The sequence below is a fragment of the Populus alba genome, chromosome 5, assembly GCF_005239225.2.
Source record: "Populus alba chromosome 5, ASM523922v2, whole genome shotgun sequence".
NCBI classification, from domain to species: domain Eukaryota; kingdom Viridiplantae; phylum Streptophyta; class Magnoliopsida; order Malpighiales; family Salicaceae; genus Populus; species Populus alba.
Genome location: NC_133288.1, coordinates 5,907,390 through 5,924,631, shown reverse-complemented (window position 1 = coordinate 5,924,631; position 17,242 = coordinate 5,907,390). Strand labels below are relative to the sequence as shown.

Genomic DNA, 17,242 nt, shown 5'->3' with positions numbered 1-17,242 from the left:
TGCTCAATATATTTTTTTTTGTTAACCTGAGATCCCATCTGGCGACCTCCTTTACAAAAACCAAAGAATGCGTGTAGCTCGGTCAACCCGAAACCCCAATGGAGATTCCCTTTAACCAAAGCTACATGAGATCCCATCTGGCGACCTCATTCAACTGGAACAAAAATATTGTGTAACTCAGTTAACCTGAAATCTCATCTGGCAATTCCCTTTAACCAAAGCTACCTGAGATCCCATCTGGCGACCTCATTCAACTGGAACTAAACTGTGTAACTCGGTTAACCTGAAATCCCATCTGGCGATTCCCTTTAACCAAAGCTACATGAGATCCCATTTGGCGACCTCATTTAACCAAAACAAAAGAATGTGTAAAAAATGGTCTCATTGTACGGGTGACTAACCCTAGAAAAAAAAGCTAGTCTCATTGTACGGGTGACGAACCCTAGAAATAAGCTGGTCTCATTGTACGGGTGACGAACCCTGGTGCTGGTCTCATTGTATGGGTGACGAACCCTGGTGCTGCTGGTCTCATTGTACGGGTGACGAACCCTAGACAAGTGCTGGTCTCATTGTACGGGTGACGAACCCTAGACAAGTGCTGGTCTCATTGTACGGGTGACGAACCCTAGAAAAATGGTGGTCTCATTATACGGGTGACGAACCCTAAAAAATGTTGGTCTCATTGTACGGGTGACGAACCCTAGAAAAATGCTGGTCTCATTGTACGGGTGACGAACCCTAGAAAAATGTTGTGAAGTGCGGTCTCATTGTAATGGGTGACCTACCCACGTGGAAAAAATATGAAGTGTGGTCTCATTGTAATGGGTGACCTACCCAGATAGAAAGAATGTGAGGTGTGGTCTCATTGTAATGGGCGACCTACCTAAAAAATGGAAAAAATATGAAGTGTGGTCTCATTGTAATGGGTGACCTACCCAGATGGAAAAAAATATGATGAAGTGGTCTCGTTGTGATGGGCGACCTACCCAAATAGAAAGAATATGGAATGCGGTCTCATTGTAATGGGTGACCTACCCAGATGGAAAAAATGTGATATGACAAGTGTGAAAAATAGGACTTACCTGGCGAAGTCCTGAGGGGATGACAGAAAAAGGGCTGGAAAACTTGGTGCTTCCTGATAAGTCCCGATCATAGGATTTGAAAACTCGGTGTTTCCTGACTGCAAGGGTTGAAAACTCGAGGCTTCCCGATTGCAAGGTTGATCTTTTCATTTCTTTGGGATTTTCCTAATGGTAGGGTTCATCCCATCGTCCTTTTATTCCATGATCAAAACCGATTCTTTATTATCATCACCACCATGCTTCTTTCTTTTTCCACCATCTTGCTGGACCTCCTTAAGGATTTTCCTGTAACAATTCAAAAATATGTGCAAAAATTTTTTTTTTTTTTTTTTTTTTTTTTAGGTTAGATGATATGCATGCATCCTTACCTGATTTGAAATATAGGTCCCCCCCTCTTTGATGCTCCATCGTCATAGGGTGCCTTTGTTTTCATTCCAAAGCTTTCCTTGCTCTTTCGATGCGTTGGCTCATTCATGTGCAAGCCATCCACTCAGCTGTAAATGTAGTGCCCAACCCGGGCTGTCTTCGACAATTACTGCTTGCATCGTTCATCAAGCTTGACCCTGCCCCCAAGTGTGGTACTGCTTGATTCATCATGAAGGATTTTCTCCTGGCTTCTTCTGAGAATTATCCTCTGATTGATTGTGTGCATCATGCCAATACCCATCAAAATTGTTAATCAGTCATGAACTTGCCTCTATTTGAAACAGTACTCTTCAAGTACATGTTATCATCAGCCTTCTTGGAACTCATTCAGTCATCCAATCATGCATCTCATAGCTTGCAGTACAAAGGCTCATGGTTGTATGCTCAGTGCTCTTCTCATGGACTCCTTTCAACTCTTTTAATCAGATTGTGAAAAGAAATGCCTCGGCCTCATCAATGATGCTACTTCTATCACCCATACTCATGCGGTGAAGTGCTCATCTGGCTTAAAACAAATTGTCCCACACAGTCAGTCTTCGGGGTGGGTGCCTTTCTGACATTCATTCAATGCAGTTGCGTGGTAACGTCTGTCGATAACCATGTTTCAAAGGATGACAATATGAGATTGTCCTTCAAGTGCAGCATTGTTCCACAGTCAGTCTTGGTGGTGTGCATATGTTCGATGTTCATTCAAATGCACTCACCCGATAACATCTGTCAGGAGTCATAGCCATGTTTCAGAGGGTTACCCAAGATGAAGATATGAAAATATCCTTCCAGTGCAGTGTTGCTCATCAATTGTTGCTGAAGTTCACTAAATCATGGATTGTCTTTGAACAACATTGCCCCTAATTGATCTGAACATGCTCATTCTTCTGTTTACAACCAAATGGCTTTTGTGAATGCCAGGAATGACTTTGATGGACTTTGATGACTCATCATGTGATTCTTTCTTTGCCCCCAGTTGATCTGGATACTGTTTGTTTTCCTTCTTAAGGTCCACTGTATTGCCCCCAGCTGCTCAACTTTTCAAGGAGTGTCGAGGACTTCAATGTCATTTCTATCAACGATTTTGCATACTCAATCAATGTTCTTCAGTGTTTGATATTCTTCCTTGCTCTGGAATCAACTCTCATATTTCAAAGATCATGTCTATTCAAAGTCTAGTTTGTTGAAATGAAATCAGAGATGTCCTTTTTTTGGAAATCTTTTGAAAATCAAGCTTTTTGATCAAAGACCCAACACACGTTATTCGAAATACACCGTCCTTTGATTGTCTTGTATTTTGAAAACAGAAATCGACCCGTTGTAGGATTAAAATGGCTTTTTCCATGGTTCTTTGTATCAATTCGAATCCTTGATATTGGGTATATCATTTGATGGTCTGTGATGAGGTGACATTTTTGTGAATTTCAAAAACAAGATGCTCAGGCTTTATCAAGAAAAGTTGTTTCTTTTCTTAGCATTTATTTTATCAGCATGCATAATAACCAGTAGTTTAATTCATGAAGCCACGACTCTTATGGAAAAACTCTTCAAGTTTTGAGAGCGCCATTTATCGGTTCAAATTTCTTGCTTGATTAAAAAGGGCTTTTAAAAGCACGTAATGCAGGCTATGGTTCATGGCTATGAAAGAAAGGAATTTCACAGGCTCAACAGGTGTTTGAGGGTTTCAAAGACCTAGGATCAACATCAACTATTCATCAACTCTTTTCTATTGTTGTCTTTGTAGAGGAAACGACATATAACCTTGTTAACCTCAAAGTTTAGACTTTTCTTAACATAAGTCATAATGCAAATCCACATTTCCTTGATGAATAACCAACCTTAATCATCTGATAACATCAGAGGCTTTATAATGGACACCAAAAGTCACGTTTATAGCTTAGTCTTTTTTCTGGTATTGACTTTTGTTGTGCCTTTCCTTGATTGAAATTTCTTTTGCTCTTCATAGACTTGATAGGCGTTCTCCTTCCTTTACCTTTGACTTGTATTTAAGTGAAGGCAATTTCAACTTCCCTTTTTTTCGTTCTCTTTTTTTTTTCTCATAGCCTTCCTCAAAACTTTCTTATATGCCCCCAGTCTATGTGTCTTCTTCTAGCTCTCTCTCAATCATTAGACTTTTGTTCTAAGCCTTCCCCTTTATCCATTAATTGCATCAATGTCTTCAAAATATCTCTCGTTTGCCCCCAGTGTGAGGCGTGATCCTAGTCAGGGTTTCCTTTTGAAAGAAAATATTTCACCAGGCTCAAAATGGGACTACAAGGGATATAATTTTTAGAAAGTGAAGGGATATCAAAGATGGCCTTTTCTCATTTCAAGCAAGGTCAGTTAAAAACGATAAATTTTGACCTCATCCAGTGTAATGATTGGGACTTGTAAGAATCATGATTCACGAGTCCATAACTACCGAATCCACTACATGTCATTATGCATACTGTTAAAACATAGCTATATGATGTGTGGTTCAGTTTCAGGAGGTATGAGTTCAAAATTGTTTAGTCACCTCATGTCATTTCAACAAGCATCAAGTCATTTTTGTAATCAAAACACTTTTAATCTTCCGGATTGATTAACCTTTATCGCATGTTGGAGTTTGATCAAAATATTTTGTCAGAATAAAATGCTAAACATCTGTTGATTTCAAAACAACAAAGAGACAAAAGCAAAGCATGTTTCGTTGAAGGATGAGATGTGATCCCAAAACAAAATGCAGAATTCCATAACAATATGATTGACTGTTCATCACCATTCTCGAATAAGCTTTTCTGGCAATATCTGTGTTTTGCAAAACATTCTCGATCACATGTGATTCTGAAGTTGTTCGGGGAACAATATAGCCAATGACACCCTTCTTCAACGACTCCACCTGTCTCTTGCTCACCAACTTTCAGACTCCATTCTTGCAATTCTTGAAACTGTTCACTTGAAATGGTTGAGGATCCCACCATGACATTACATCTCTTATCTGGATTATACCACTGAGAAATTGGTGTTGCATGGGAATTTTTCGGAGTCAAGCAAAAATTATGGAATCTGGCAGATGCTGGTCGACAAACTTAAACGGCAGAGGAATGTCCCATCTTGGCAAAGACATTTAAGCAATTGATGCTACCGTGAGACCTGGCTATACCCCATAATTAAGGGTTCACACCGTCAAAGTCATCTCCTGATTCACCTCTCATCATTGTTCTGGAATCCATGGCAGATCCTTCACTCTTTCCTCTCTTCATAGCTTGTTCAAATCTTCGGCAAATCCTCACAACATTATTTCAATCTTCCAATGTTGCTATGGTTGGTTGAGGATTGTTAGAAAACTTTCCAACAGCTTGGTAATCTTGGCAGCGCCTAGAAACTTGTAGTATCGCCACTACCGACGTGTGGAATCATGTCTTATCTCTTTTATGGGAGAAAATGATGGACATGAATCTCCTCTATTTCTTCTTTGATTCCTCTCGAACGGTGCAGCAAACAAGCACCAATAGAGGAAGTCCTGCTCTGTTGAAGTTTCAGTATTCTTCATGTTTGTTAGTCTAGCATGTCTCTTCTCTCTACTTTTGTGTTTTAATACTGACATTGTTGGAGAGAAATCATAGATGATCTGAAACTACTGCATTCCTTCTTGGATTTCCCACTTGCGGATCCACAAACAGATTCCTGCCGAGAGAGCTCTGCTACGTTGAAGTTTGAAGTCTGCTCATATTTTCCAGACCAGGTCTGGCTCTTCAACCTACTAAGATGTCTTCGTGCTGAAACTGATGAGAGAAACATTTGTAGCATATGCAACTTATAAATCCCCTCTTGCATTCCCAATTTGCAGAGCCATAAATGGATTTTTGTAGAGAGAGCTCTGCCACGTAGAAGTTCAGTGTCTAATCATGGTTTTTCAGACCAACATCTTGTGCTGCTGAAATGGAATTGAGCTCATAATTGGGATAGCTTCAAAGAAGACTAATGTACCATGTACAAGAGGCTAGTAGTCATTTGGTTCCATTAGATGATGTGGAGGCAATGAACACTTAAGAGTGCAACAAAGCAAGAACCAAAGTTATCATTAGTTGATGACTGAAGGCATTGTTGTTGTTGTTCATGACTGAAAAGGAGAGGCAGCTTCAATTGAACGTGGACAAGCAGTGTTCCCACAGAAGACTGTGCAGACATTCTCTTTCCATTTAATGCTCAACACTTGCTCGAGCAAATCTGAGTCCAGCTACTTCGCCTTTGATGCTCCCCACCTCAATCTGGTAATGAGCCTCTATCTGACATTTTTCTTTGCTCCCATCATCTTTCTTTAATCACGTGCAGCACAGCTTGTGCGGGGGACCTACCTTTCAACCCGGTACATGCATGATAAATGTATGAATATGTAATCTATATGATGAACTCGCCCTTCGAGGGGTGACAAAATAATCGTAACTCTTGTATGATGGAACAAGAATCGTGATTTTGCTCAGATGCAAACAACGATAGCACATACAACTTAAAGACAAGTTCTATTTATTTTACGTGAGACAGGGTAGGTTTGCTACTTGGTCTCTAAAAGGGTCTCTTGTTGTCCCAGTGATTGCCCTCGTAAAGGCAATATAGGGACCCAGCAGGTAATTGGTTGGCACGTGTCCAGCTATTACCAGTCTAAGCACTCAACAAAGAGTTGGGGTTTACACAAACTTCAACCTTGACTCAAGTCGTAAGGTAAGCTGCTAGTCCCCCACCTAACCTAAAGCTTGTGTGTGCTTTCAAAAATTAAAACTTGTGATGCATGAGAGAATTATATACAATGCATGAATAAAACACAAATAAAATAAAACAAAGTACAAAAAAAAAAAAAAAAAACTTAAACACATCAAAACACAAAGCTTAGTCCGATAAAGTTGAAAACAATACCTTTCCCCAGTGGAGTCGCCATTCTGTCGCACCCCAAAAAAAAAAATATATCAGGCGCGCGGCATCGGCTGGCGATTTTTCTCGTTGTAGCGTTTGCTTTGAATTCGTTCGTGGGAGTCGCCACCTAGTAATTTATTGAGGGCTACTAGGAAACCTGATGTACTGGTCTTGTCAGAGATTATGGGTAAGGGACTGGTTGTGGTTAGGGAAGGTATTAGCACCCCTAACACACCCTACCTGAGATAAGCTGCTTCGTGTTCTGATGTGATTTGAAAATTTAAAATATTAATTAAATTCTTAGGCTTGAATAAATCAGTTATTAAATCCCCGAATATATGTAGAAACTTGTCCTCATATTTTCATGGAAAATACAACTTGATTTTATTTGTCCTTGAGATATTTAACCATATTTAAATTAACAAATAATTCTTTTTTGTCCTTTTTTAATTTTTATAATTCAATAACATATAATAAAAAAATACAACCACACACATTCATATTTCACTATTTTATTTTTTTGTTTCTTTTCTTTTCTTTTTCTTTTCTTGTCTTTTCTTTCCATAATACAAATACAAATACAAATTCAAAACTAAATAAGAAATTACATCAAACAAAAATTACATTAAATTACAATAACAGCCCTAAAACAATATGGAATTCACAGGAACACCTTTTGCACCACTGAAACAGTGCTGGGAGCATTTTCAGGGCAACTGAACGCTGGTGGCGCGTCTTCCCACGCGCCACCGTCACTGCGGCGCGTGGGTTCACGCGCCGCCATGAAATCTGGGCAGCGTGAGGGGCTGTAATGGCTACCTCTCCTCTTCCTTTTCTCTCGCCGGCGGTGACCTGCAATAACAGAAAATGCACAACACAGTCGATTTTTAGTTTTTTTTCTTCCTTGTTTTTCGGATCTGGTCTCGGGTTCTTTTGGATCTGCTTCGCTGCAGATCGGTCACCTTCTTCTTCTCCTCCGTTTCAGGTGGCTAGCAGTGAAGAGGAACGACCGAGAAGGGAGCGTCGCTGCTGGGGCTGTTCGGTGTTGGAGGGGGCGCCGCTGCTGGGGCTGTGGGTCGCTGCTGAGTTGATCAAAGAAGAAGATGCTGCCGAGAGAGGTGCTTCAGTGCTGATGGGTCCGGCGGGATGGAGACGAAGGGGCTGTCTTGGTTTTTTATGGCTAAAGAGGGTGAGGGAAAAAATGGCCGAGAGGGAGAGAGGGGGGTTGTGAGCGGGGGTTGTTCGGTTCCTTTTTGTTGGAGGAGAAAGGAGGCCGTGAGGTTGATTTGTAAGGGGAAAATGAGATTGATTGGGGGGCTGAGAGAGCAAATCAAAAACCAGGGGGGAGGAGTTTGGTGGCTTCGGCTGTGCAGCTGAGGGAGAATGGGGAAGAAAAATTTGGCGGTGGCTGGAAAAAATTAAAACCAGAGAGGGGGGGTCGGCTGCAAAGAAAATGAAAATGGCCAAGGGGAGGATGAAGGAAAAATGGGGGAAAAGGCTGTGGCTTTCCTCCTTTGTAAAGGTGGGGTCGCCCCCTTCAAGAGTGGCTGGTCTGAGGGAGATCAAAAAAAAAATTTGTGGGGCTGAGACTTTCGTTTTCAGAGGGAGAGCGACAGATGAAGGAGAGGGGACAGTGTATGGGTCTCCGGCTGAAAGAAGAAGAAAAATGGAAAATCCCCCTCTCTCCTTCGGGTGCAGGGGAGAAGAAGAAAATCCCAAAGGGATTGGGGACCGTGGCTGCTGCCACTACTGGCCGGACCCCTAAAATGGCTCCTAATCCCCCCCTTTTTGGCAAAGGTGGGATGAGATGAAATAGAAATTTTCAGTGTGAGAGGGGCCTCCATTTGTGTCGGCGGGAAACCAGGAAAGAAGACCATGGGTGGGGGCTAAGTAATTTAATTTTTAGCCGAAAGAGAGGGATTAAATAAATAGTTTGGGCCAGGGCAACGGCTAATTTCGGGTGAAGAGAAAAAAAAATTCAAGGTTGCCCCTCCTTCCAAAATTCAAAATTCCTTAGGCAAAATATTGTTTCGGCCTCAAAATTCGTCCTTTAATTTTCTTTTTTTGTAAAATTTGATTTTTCTTGTTTTTTTGTATTTTTTTGAAAACACGAGCAATATCAACTTCGACTCAAATACGAAAAATCAATTATTTTAAAAAATGACGCGTGAAAAGTCGTAAACGCTTCGAAAGACCCTTAAAAAATTTAAAATTTTTTAGACGACGTTGAAAAAATACTAAAAATGACGAAAATATTATTAACAAACATATTTTTTTGATTTTTCATTTGTTTTTCTCTATTTTTGGAATTTTTTGAAAATATATATCAAAAACATGGGTCAAAATTGGGTAGCAACAATCCTGATGATCGCACGTCCGACCACTGCCTACATTTTGCTTTTGGGAGGTAATGTTGTCTCTTAGGCTTCTCGTAACAGCGTTCTGTTGCAGCGCTTTTCTACAGAAAAGCTGAATATCGGGCAGTTGCTACTACTGCTGCTGAGTTATCCTATGGGTTCAGCAGTTCTTACGTGAACCTGCATGCATCTCCTCCTGCTCCACCAACTGTTTACTGTGTATAATGTGGGCGCGACTTATCTTTATGCCCAATCCTGTCTTCCACTCTCGCATGAAACACATAGCTATTGACTTTCACTTTGTACGTGATCATGTCAACAAAGGTCTCCTTCGGGTCTCTCATGTTTCTACTACATATCAGCTATGCCGATGCTTTAAACCAAGCGCCCTACCTCACCAACGGTTCACTCTTCTTCGATCCAAGATTGGTGTCTCTGATGGAGGCACCATCTTGCGGGGGCGTATAAGAGTAAAAGAATAAGTCTGCATATCTTCAGGCAATAACTCCCAGTAATGCTCAGGATATTAGTTTCTTTCTCTATGTACAATTCCTAAGAATATTAGTTTCCTTCTCTGCGTGAAATTCTTCTTTCCTATTCTGATTGTAACTCTCATTGTAACCGCTATATTAAGTATTGCTGCAATACAATTGAAATCATCTTTTCATAAAACCCTACATCTACATGGAAGCTGCTAATGATCTATCTATTCTCATGTGTTGATAAGCCACGTCTTCTACACTACCGTTGCTTGGTAATAATTAATATAGATACAGGACCTTCTCCTTGTCGTATCACCTCGCTTACCCCGAGAATTTCACGAGTCACCCTTCTCATTTTTTCTTCGAGAGACCTTCCTTTTTTTATCGTATTTATTTCGGGACCCACAAAAAAGTAAAAAAGAAACTCTGGCACTCATGGGACGACGCCACGTTGAAGCCCAGCCACCTGTCTCTCATTCCCGGCACGTGCCACCCTCATACGTGCGGTCTAATCCCTGCCTCTCTTCTCAGTTCTCACATTTTTGCATGGCCTAGCTTCACTCTGAGAGTTGAGACCAAGGGGCAAATGAAAACGAAGGTAAGGTGGGGTCCGCCTATGATCACATCCATTAACGTGGAGACACGTGCCTCTCGTTTCTGTATTTATACACAGCTCAGGGTGGCTCTTCACAGAGCACGCAAGGAAGGAGGAAGGAAGGGTGGAAGCTGAGAAAAGAGAGTAGTTGTTTTTGCAGTCTCGGTCTTGGGTTCATTTTTGGATCCCACATTGTTTTGTTTAGCTAGCAAGCAAGAAGAAAGCAAAAATGTTTATTGAGAAGTTTAAGGTTGAGAGTCCTAACGTTAAGTTACACTGAAGATGAGATTCACTCCGTGTACAACTACTGATACCACTGAACTGTTCATGAGAACAAGAAACTGGTTTTATCAGTGACTGTCAAGCCCAAACTGTTCCCAATATGAATTCAAGACTGATATCATGTCCCTAAACTAGGGTTTGCACCCATATTCCATTTTTCTATTCTTTTCTTCTTTCTTTTTGTGTTCATCTTCTTTAATTGGAGGCTCGTCCTTTGTGGGTTAATCTTAAAATCTTTAGATTTTGATGTTTTGATTTTTTTCTTTTTTTCTGACTTGTGTTATGCTTGTGGGGTGGTGGTGGAAACAATGCGTTCAACTCTCACTGGTGGTGTTATTGCCAACAGAGAGTGAGTTCCCTTCTTTCTTTTTTTATAGTATTTTATTTGGTGTTTTGCTTTACATCAGGGATGTAAAATTGGTTCCTTTTGGTTGGTAAAATTATGTGATTGATGTTTAGTTGGTTTCTTGCTATTGGAAATTTTTAAATGTAATTTTATGACGTGAGGTGTGAATATTTTCCAGAGGAATCTCCTGGGCAACTAAGGACAAGGTGCAACAAGCCAATTACTTTGGCTCACTTACCCAGGCATCAAGTTATCAGAGTTGGCAGTCCTTCAATGGAGAGGAGATTTATGCTCCATTCAAGAGCCTGCTCCCCTGGTTGTATATGTGTCTAACATTACGTACTGCTTTAATTAACTTCCCATTTTTGTATTATATTTTGAGTTAATTCATAAATTGTTCCCAACTAGAATGTTAATCAACGCTAACTTTTCCAAAAGAATTCTTGATGTTGAAATGTTTAAAACAATACAGGGTGAACCAGATGATTTGTATTTGGGGGATGGGACATAAGTGACATGAACTTAGCAGATGCCATGCGTAGGGCCAAGGTTTTTCGACCATTGACTTGGCAAAAGCAATTGAGGCTACAAAAATCCATGTACCACTCCCTGGAATTTAGGACCTTGTTTTTTGCTGATTTTCATTGCTGCCAATCAAGGCTCACGTGCTAACAATGTTATCAAAGGCACAAAGAAAGAAAAGTCAGCAAATTTATCGAAGACATTAGTAGCATTTTAACTTTTAATTTGCTTTTAACTTTTTCCGGTTCTGTAACTGGAAAAAAAGTTTTTTTGTTCCTCGGATGGACAAGTAATCAATGTCGTCGTGTCTTTTCATAATTAACTATGGAGTTCAAGGGAAAAACAAGGTGACAAGTGGTTGTGTTGTGGACTGCCAACACAGAGAGGTACATGTAATATTGTTTAGGCTGAATGACACCATGGAGAACCTCTTGGCTCTGTGGAGAAGGATGAATCAGAGATATCCCATCAACCTTGTATCCTGGCTTGCATTTATGAAATATTTCCTTTTCATAAATGGAAGCCCTCAGAACACTTTTGTTCAGGTTTTTAACCTTAAAATCCTACTATTTGTTTCAGAGGTCAAATATTGCTGGTTAATAAGAAGTGCCCGAAGGGTCATTTTTTTTTTTTTGGTTTTTTTTTATAACTACAGGTACTTGTTGATTTGGCTTATTAAGAGGACAGTTTGATTGGTGGAAATGACTTTAAAGAGTGGTCAGACCAAGATGAAATCTGTTCTGGTTGATTTCTTGTTGGGGGGGGGTATTAAGGTATATAACACATTAAGAAAGCGAATCATGGACATTTTGTCCTAATTGTCTTTTCCAATAATTGAGGTGACATTGACGTCTGGTGTTTGTGATTGTGATTCAGCCAACGTCAATAGTGATTACAACCATCTGGGAAAAATGATGGCATGAATCTATCAGCACCTCAAATTTTTCGGGTCCAAGGAAATCTCCAAGAGCAATGTTGTTGATGACATGTCTCTAGCATGGCATCCTCTATGAGCTGTGGTGAACATCCTGACCATGTTTGTAGTAATCAAGGTGAATTGATCTCACTTTTGTTACCACTCTCAATCTTTTCCAATTCTTACTCTTGAAGTGGCTTATCTTCTTTTTGTTCTTTTTTAATTTGTTTTGTATTTTCACTTGTATAGTATGTGCCATACATGTTGGAGATAGGCAAGAGGAGCTATGGATGAGTACACCTCGGAGATATTCATGGGTGGGAAAACACCATAGTGCTGCACAACACCTGTGAAGACTCCCTCTTCGGGCTTGCACCAATCATCCCTCGACTTAGGTTCTTCTTGCAGAACTTTAGTACAAGGATCCAGCTCAAAGGCCCGAAGCAGAGGTGCTTTTCTTGCACTGAACTTTTGATCCTCTTTGATTTTGTTAAGCATCTAATGTACTTCTTTGTGGATTGACCTTGTACCGATTCTATATGCAGGGCAAGTTTCACTCTTTCCACCCAGTTGCCTACTATTCTCAGTTACCTCACAAAGGGCTCCTCTTGTAATCTTCTACTTTTATACCAATATTGCTTCTTTGAAATAAAGGGAAATGGGAACTTGGGGTAATGTACTTTTACCTGCCAAAAACCTAGCACTTCAGTTTAGCTGTGTCTCATGCCAATGTACTCAGTTTGACACGAGTAGTTGAATTTACTTTAGTGACAAGATGTAAATCAAATCATAGTAATCTTGACTTGATCCTTAATACTCGCACTTTGGCTTTGTCAGATTATCTTAATATCATCAGACTTGTTGTCTTCATCACTGAGCTTATGACTAACTTGTATTAAACTGTTCTAATGGGAAAAAACAGCGTTCCACCAGGCACACCAGTGTGTGAATGCACTGTCAAAGCAACTCGTGCAATGCTTGAGAACATACTGAGAGCTTGTGTTGGTTAGCTCCTGAGAACAACATGATTTTGGAATACAAGTGAGCAACTAGTAGAAGACAACAGTGGAAGAAGATTGGTCTAGAACTAAAACAGCCAACCATTTTTCCTTTCTCTTTCACTAATCCTGTGGTTAAGAGATGCTTTTTCCATATATATAATTTGTAATAGTTGTGATGATATTAATGGTGTTATTGTATGGAGTTTGCTTGTTTATTTCTTGTAAGCCCGTTTGCTCTGGCTCTCTGATGACCCGAAGCACCTCTTTCTATTGGAAAAGGAAAATATGCATGTAATTGTTCGTAAACTGTGTTTATCGCACGAAGTCGTGTAGTTATTTCAAGTTTATACCATTAAAAACATAGTTTTCTTCCCTCTGAACCCTTCTTCTTCGCAAATTAAAACTACTAACGAGTATGAACTCATGATTTGTTTAGTTTATAATCATGGTAATTTTGAAATCATTAGTAAATACATAAACTTCCATACCCAGTTTTTTCTCGAATACCCCTAATAATTGATTACTTGATATTGATATTCGCATTGATTGAAGCACAGTGCCAAGGAAAGGGGAAGAAAAATTTTCAATGCGTCCCCAGCAATCTGTCCTCTCTCCAGTGCCATACATGTGGAGTGCTCATTAATTTGAACCATCCATAAGGTCCACAATTTTGTTGTTACATCAATCAATCTATACGAGGAGGGACAATTCATTCTTTGTGGGGAAAAAAAAACTGGTCCCGTGGGGCTAATTATCATCACAGGCTGACAAGTTTTGGATTGTGTTGATTATTTTTAATGTCTCAAGAGAGCAGGTGGTGGTCTAGACTGTTGGGGATAATGCCGTGGGCCTGTATAAATTTCCATTGCACCAGATCATGACTCTACAGAACAGAGAACGATTCAACTCTCTCTGTTTCTTTCTCTCTCAATTTCTTGATTCGTTATCCATGGAGTAATGCCTAACAATATCTTTGAAAGAATTGGTCTTACGATATCTTCTTGAAACCAGAAGTGATATCTCCGATCAAGGGAAAGATTCTCCTCGTTGGATACGAGGATTTGGATTAATCTATCCAAAGATAGCCGTTTAAATCTATTCCAATTCTGATTTCTTTAGGTTAATCATAGATATTGATTCCTGTAGCCATCTCTACTCTATAGTCTATACCCCGTTTGATTGCGATTGAATCTGATATCAATTGATGAATTTTAAAAAAGAAAAAACACATTCAAGAACAACAACTACTATTCATCTCACCCACCCTCTTTATAACATAAGCCACGCGACACTTGTGTAATGTTGTCCCAGATAACAGGAGCTTCGTGTAATCTCATACAGTATCTAACAGATCATGAACGGGCTCCGGTGCCAGCACTGAACATCATCCAACTCATATAACTGTTACGATATGTCCAATATGTTTTTGAATATCCATCACATTTTATATCTCTTTACCAATTCAAAGAGCGGGCCTAAAGGATAATCGTAATCTTAGCCCTAAGCCTCTCTTTTATAACGGCGCGCAACGACTAACTAAACAATTCTCGAGTTTTGAAGATGGGAAACTGAGGCTTCTCCCTGCAAACCATCTACATAATTTTAGGTTAGCTTGAAAATCACCGAGTTTTTATTTATTTTTTCTCTTTAATATTAAGTTATTTTATAATTAAATTCATGATTTTATATATTTTAGTATCTCGAACGACTCAGTTATTTTTTTATACATTTTTCTTTTTTTTTCTTTTATTATGTTTTTCAATTATTTTCAGTTTATTTTTTATTTATTTTTTATTCATGTTTAAATTAAAAATCATTACTTATTAAATCCCCCAATCACGAATTAATATTAATGTCTCAATTTCTTGAAACCTATACTACTTTTACAATTTTGGAGATCAAAATTATATACATGATAGACAGCTCAAAGACTTGGAATTGTGCTCTTGGAAATGGGTTGAGAACTTGAGAAAAAGAGTTTGCCAGTGGAGAATTTCCATTTCTTAACAAAATATTGTTTCGTGATGGAGAAAAATAAAAGGATAGTTTTTTACATAGAAAAAAAATATTTTGAGAGAGTTCTGCCAATAGTATTTTGTTTGGCTTTTGTGCAACAATTTAAATTCATTTAAAAATCAACTTCTATTGTTGTTACCGTTTTTTCAAATAATTAGCCGGGAGTCTACCCTTTTGTAGTCCTTTTTCATGATTATAATGCTTGATAAAAAGTAGTAAACCTTTTAAGTTTGTTCCATTACATTTTTGCCTCTACTAGTTTTATAAATCACAATTTTACTTACCATATATATTTTTTAATTTGTATATCACTTCATTCTTAGTGCGGGAAAAAATAACTCAATAAAACCAATTTAAATAATTATGGAATTATCACCTATAATTGAATTAATCGTCAAAATGCTCGGATAGATAAAAATATTTTTAACTTTATAATCAAATTAAAAAATATATATCCTAGCCAATCGAAACTTTAAAGCCACTACTTTCTTGGACCCGTTTGGGATTGCATTTGAAAACGCGTTTTTCACAAAATTTTAAATTTTTTTTTTCTCGAATTAATATGTTTTTGATGGTTTTCAAATCATTATTGATGTGCTGATCTCAAAAATAATTTTTTAAAAATAAAATATTCAACATTAGGCATACTTCTGTAATGAAAAATATTTTGAAAAGAAACCACAAACCACACTTCCAAATACGCTAATTTTGCCCGTTAAGTTGACCAAAACAGCAACACAATAGAACTTAGAAGAGGAAGTTTTGTTAAATATGATAGATGCAACCACACCTTTGCTCGGAAATTTAATTGTTTTTTGATTACAAGTTGTTTGTTGTTTAAAGGTCTGTTTGTTATTGAGAGTGTGAATATTTTTTCTTCTGGGCACATTCCAGACATAATGCAGAAGCTTGGCTTGTAATCATTTTTGATTTTTTGAGTAGCCAGTATGAATTGGAAAGGTGACGAGCTAAGTAATTTAAGATAAGGTGTATATGTTGGATCAATTAATTTTTTAAGTTTTAAGTAATTTATTTTCATTTGCTTTTTAGATAAAATTAGTTAAATAGCGTTACTATATTATGAATATCTAGTAGGAAAAGATAGTTGATATTTGTAAAATATTCTATACTCTTTGAATATTCTCATCTACTTAAGCAAATATTTTTTTAGAAATAGAAAACTTACAATGATAATTTTAAAAAATAAAATTCTGGAAAAATATATATACTAAAAATATTAAAAATTGAAGGGATTATTAACCTCGAGTTTGAAGAATTCATGAGTATTTATAATGTCATGAAATCCTTTTTTGTTTTTTTTACAAAGAGAAAAAAGTGTTTTTAAAATGTAATTTTACCCTAATAATATTAATATATAGGTAAATCTATACTTTACACTAGCATTGATAAAAAAAAAAAATAAGATATTGAAAGACTTTTACACGTAGAAAAAGTAAAATCTATAAATCTATATGCATTGAATTTTTTTCAAAGACCTCTGTCCACGATATTTATTTTTTTTCTGGGCTAAGTTCATAGACTGAGCTTTTTCTCTAAAAATACCATTTTGATTATTAGGTGTGCTCTTGACAATGGCATTTTCGAAATAGATGTTCTTGTATTGATATTGTGTTACTAGCAGCATATTAGATATGCTATTAAAGATTTTAGACTTCAACTCTCTATATTTTTGTTTTAATCAAAAACAATCAAACATGAGGGAAAAAAAAATCTATGAAGAGGGATTTTTGTGTGAAAAATGGACTAGAACAATCACTAATTTAAAATAAATACTCCAAGGATGACGTGTACTTGAAATGATTTTTTTTTTTTTTTAAAAAGATAGAAGAAAATGAGCTGATTCTATTATGAAAAACAGGGGCTTTATAGATCATGATTTAATTTCCCATAAATAATGTTAACGCTTTATATCCTTTCATCACTCCTTCTCCAATTTGTGCGGATAGGTGAATCAATTATATGGAAACTTTATTTAGATATAATCTTTGGAGCTGAAAAATATAGAAAGTAGGGGATTGTAAGCTCAGATGCTTAGAGCGCTCGCTTAGCATCAGCGAGAGGTACGGGGATCGATACCCCGCATACTCCATTTTTATTTGGAGCAAGTTCAATACTGTTATATTTCTTTGTTCTTCGAAAAGGCCTCTGAATAGCCTGTCCAATCATGTGGCGTCCATGGCCTACAGTACTTGTACTCCAGTGCGTTGGGCCGCCAAATGGACTGTTCCATTTCATACCTCAAAGGCCGAAGAATTTTTATTAGCTACCAAATTACAAGTCTAGAATTTTGACCACTGGAAAACCACATGATACAG

The 17,242-nt window shown here is 38.0% G+C and overlaps 1 protein-coding gene across 1 annotated transcript; it reads left to right on the top strand.

Annotated features, from left to right (window-relative positions):
- The first annotated feature begins 9,955 nt into the window (after positions 1–9,955).
- LOC118031992 (inositol-3-phosphate synthase 1) lies at positions 9,956–12,934 on the top strand. Its single transcript, XM_073409270.1, is given in 24 exon segments — positions 9,956–10,094; positions 10,096–10,131; positions 10,133–10,220; positions 10,223–10,241; positions 10,385–10,418; positions 10,420–10,454; positions 10,630–10,770; positions 10,934–11,034; positions 11,037–11,083; positions 11,086–11,174; positions 11,294–11,364; positions 11,367–11,518; positions 11,629–11,682; positions 11,684–11,746; positions 11,850–11,863; positions 11,865–11,922; positions 11,924–11,960; positions 11,963–12,025; positions 12,174–12,209; positions 12,212–12,332; positions 12,431–12,464; positions 12,466–12,560; positions 12,812–12,894; positions 12,897–12,934. Coding segments are annotated over 24 exon segments (1,551 nt in total). The 5' UTR covers positions 9,956–10,052.
- Positions 12,935–17,242: the final 4,308 nt, after the last annotated feature.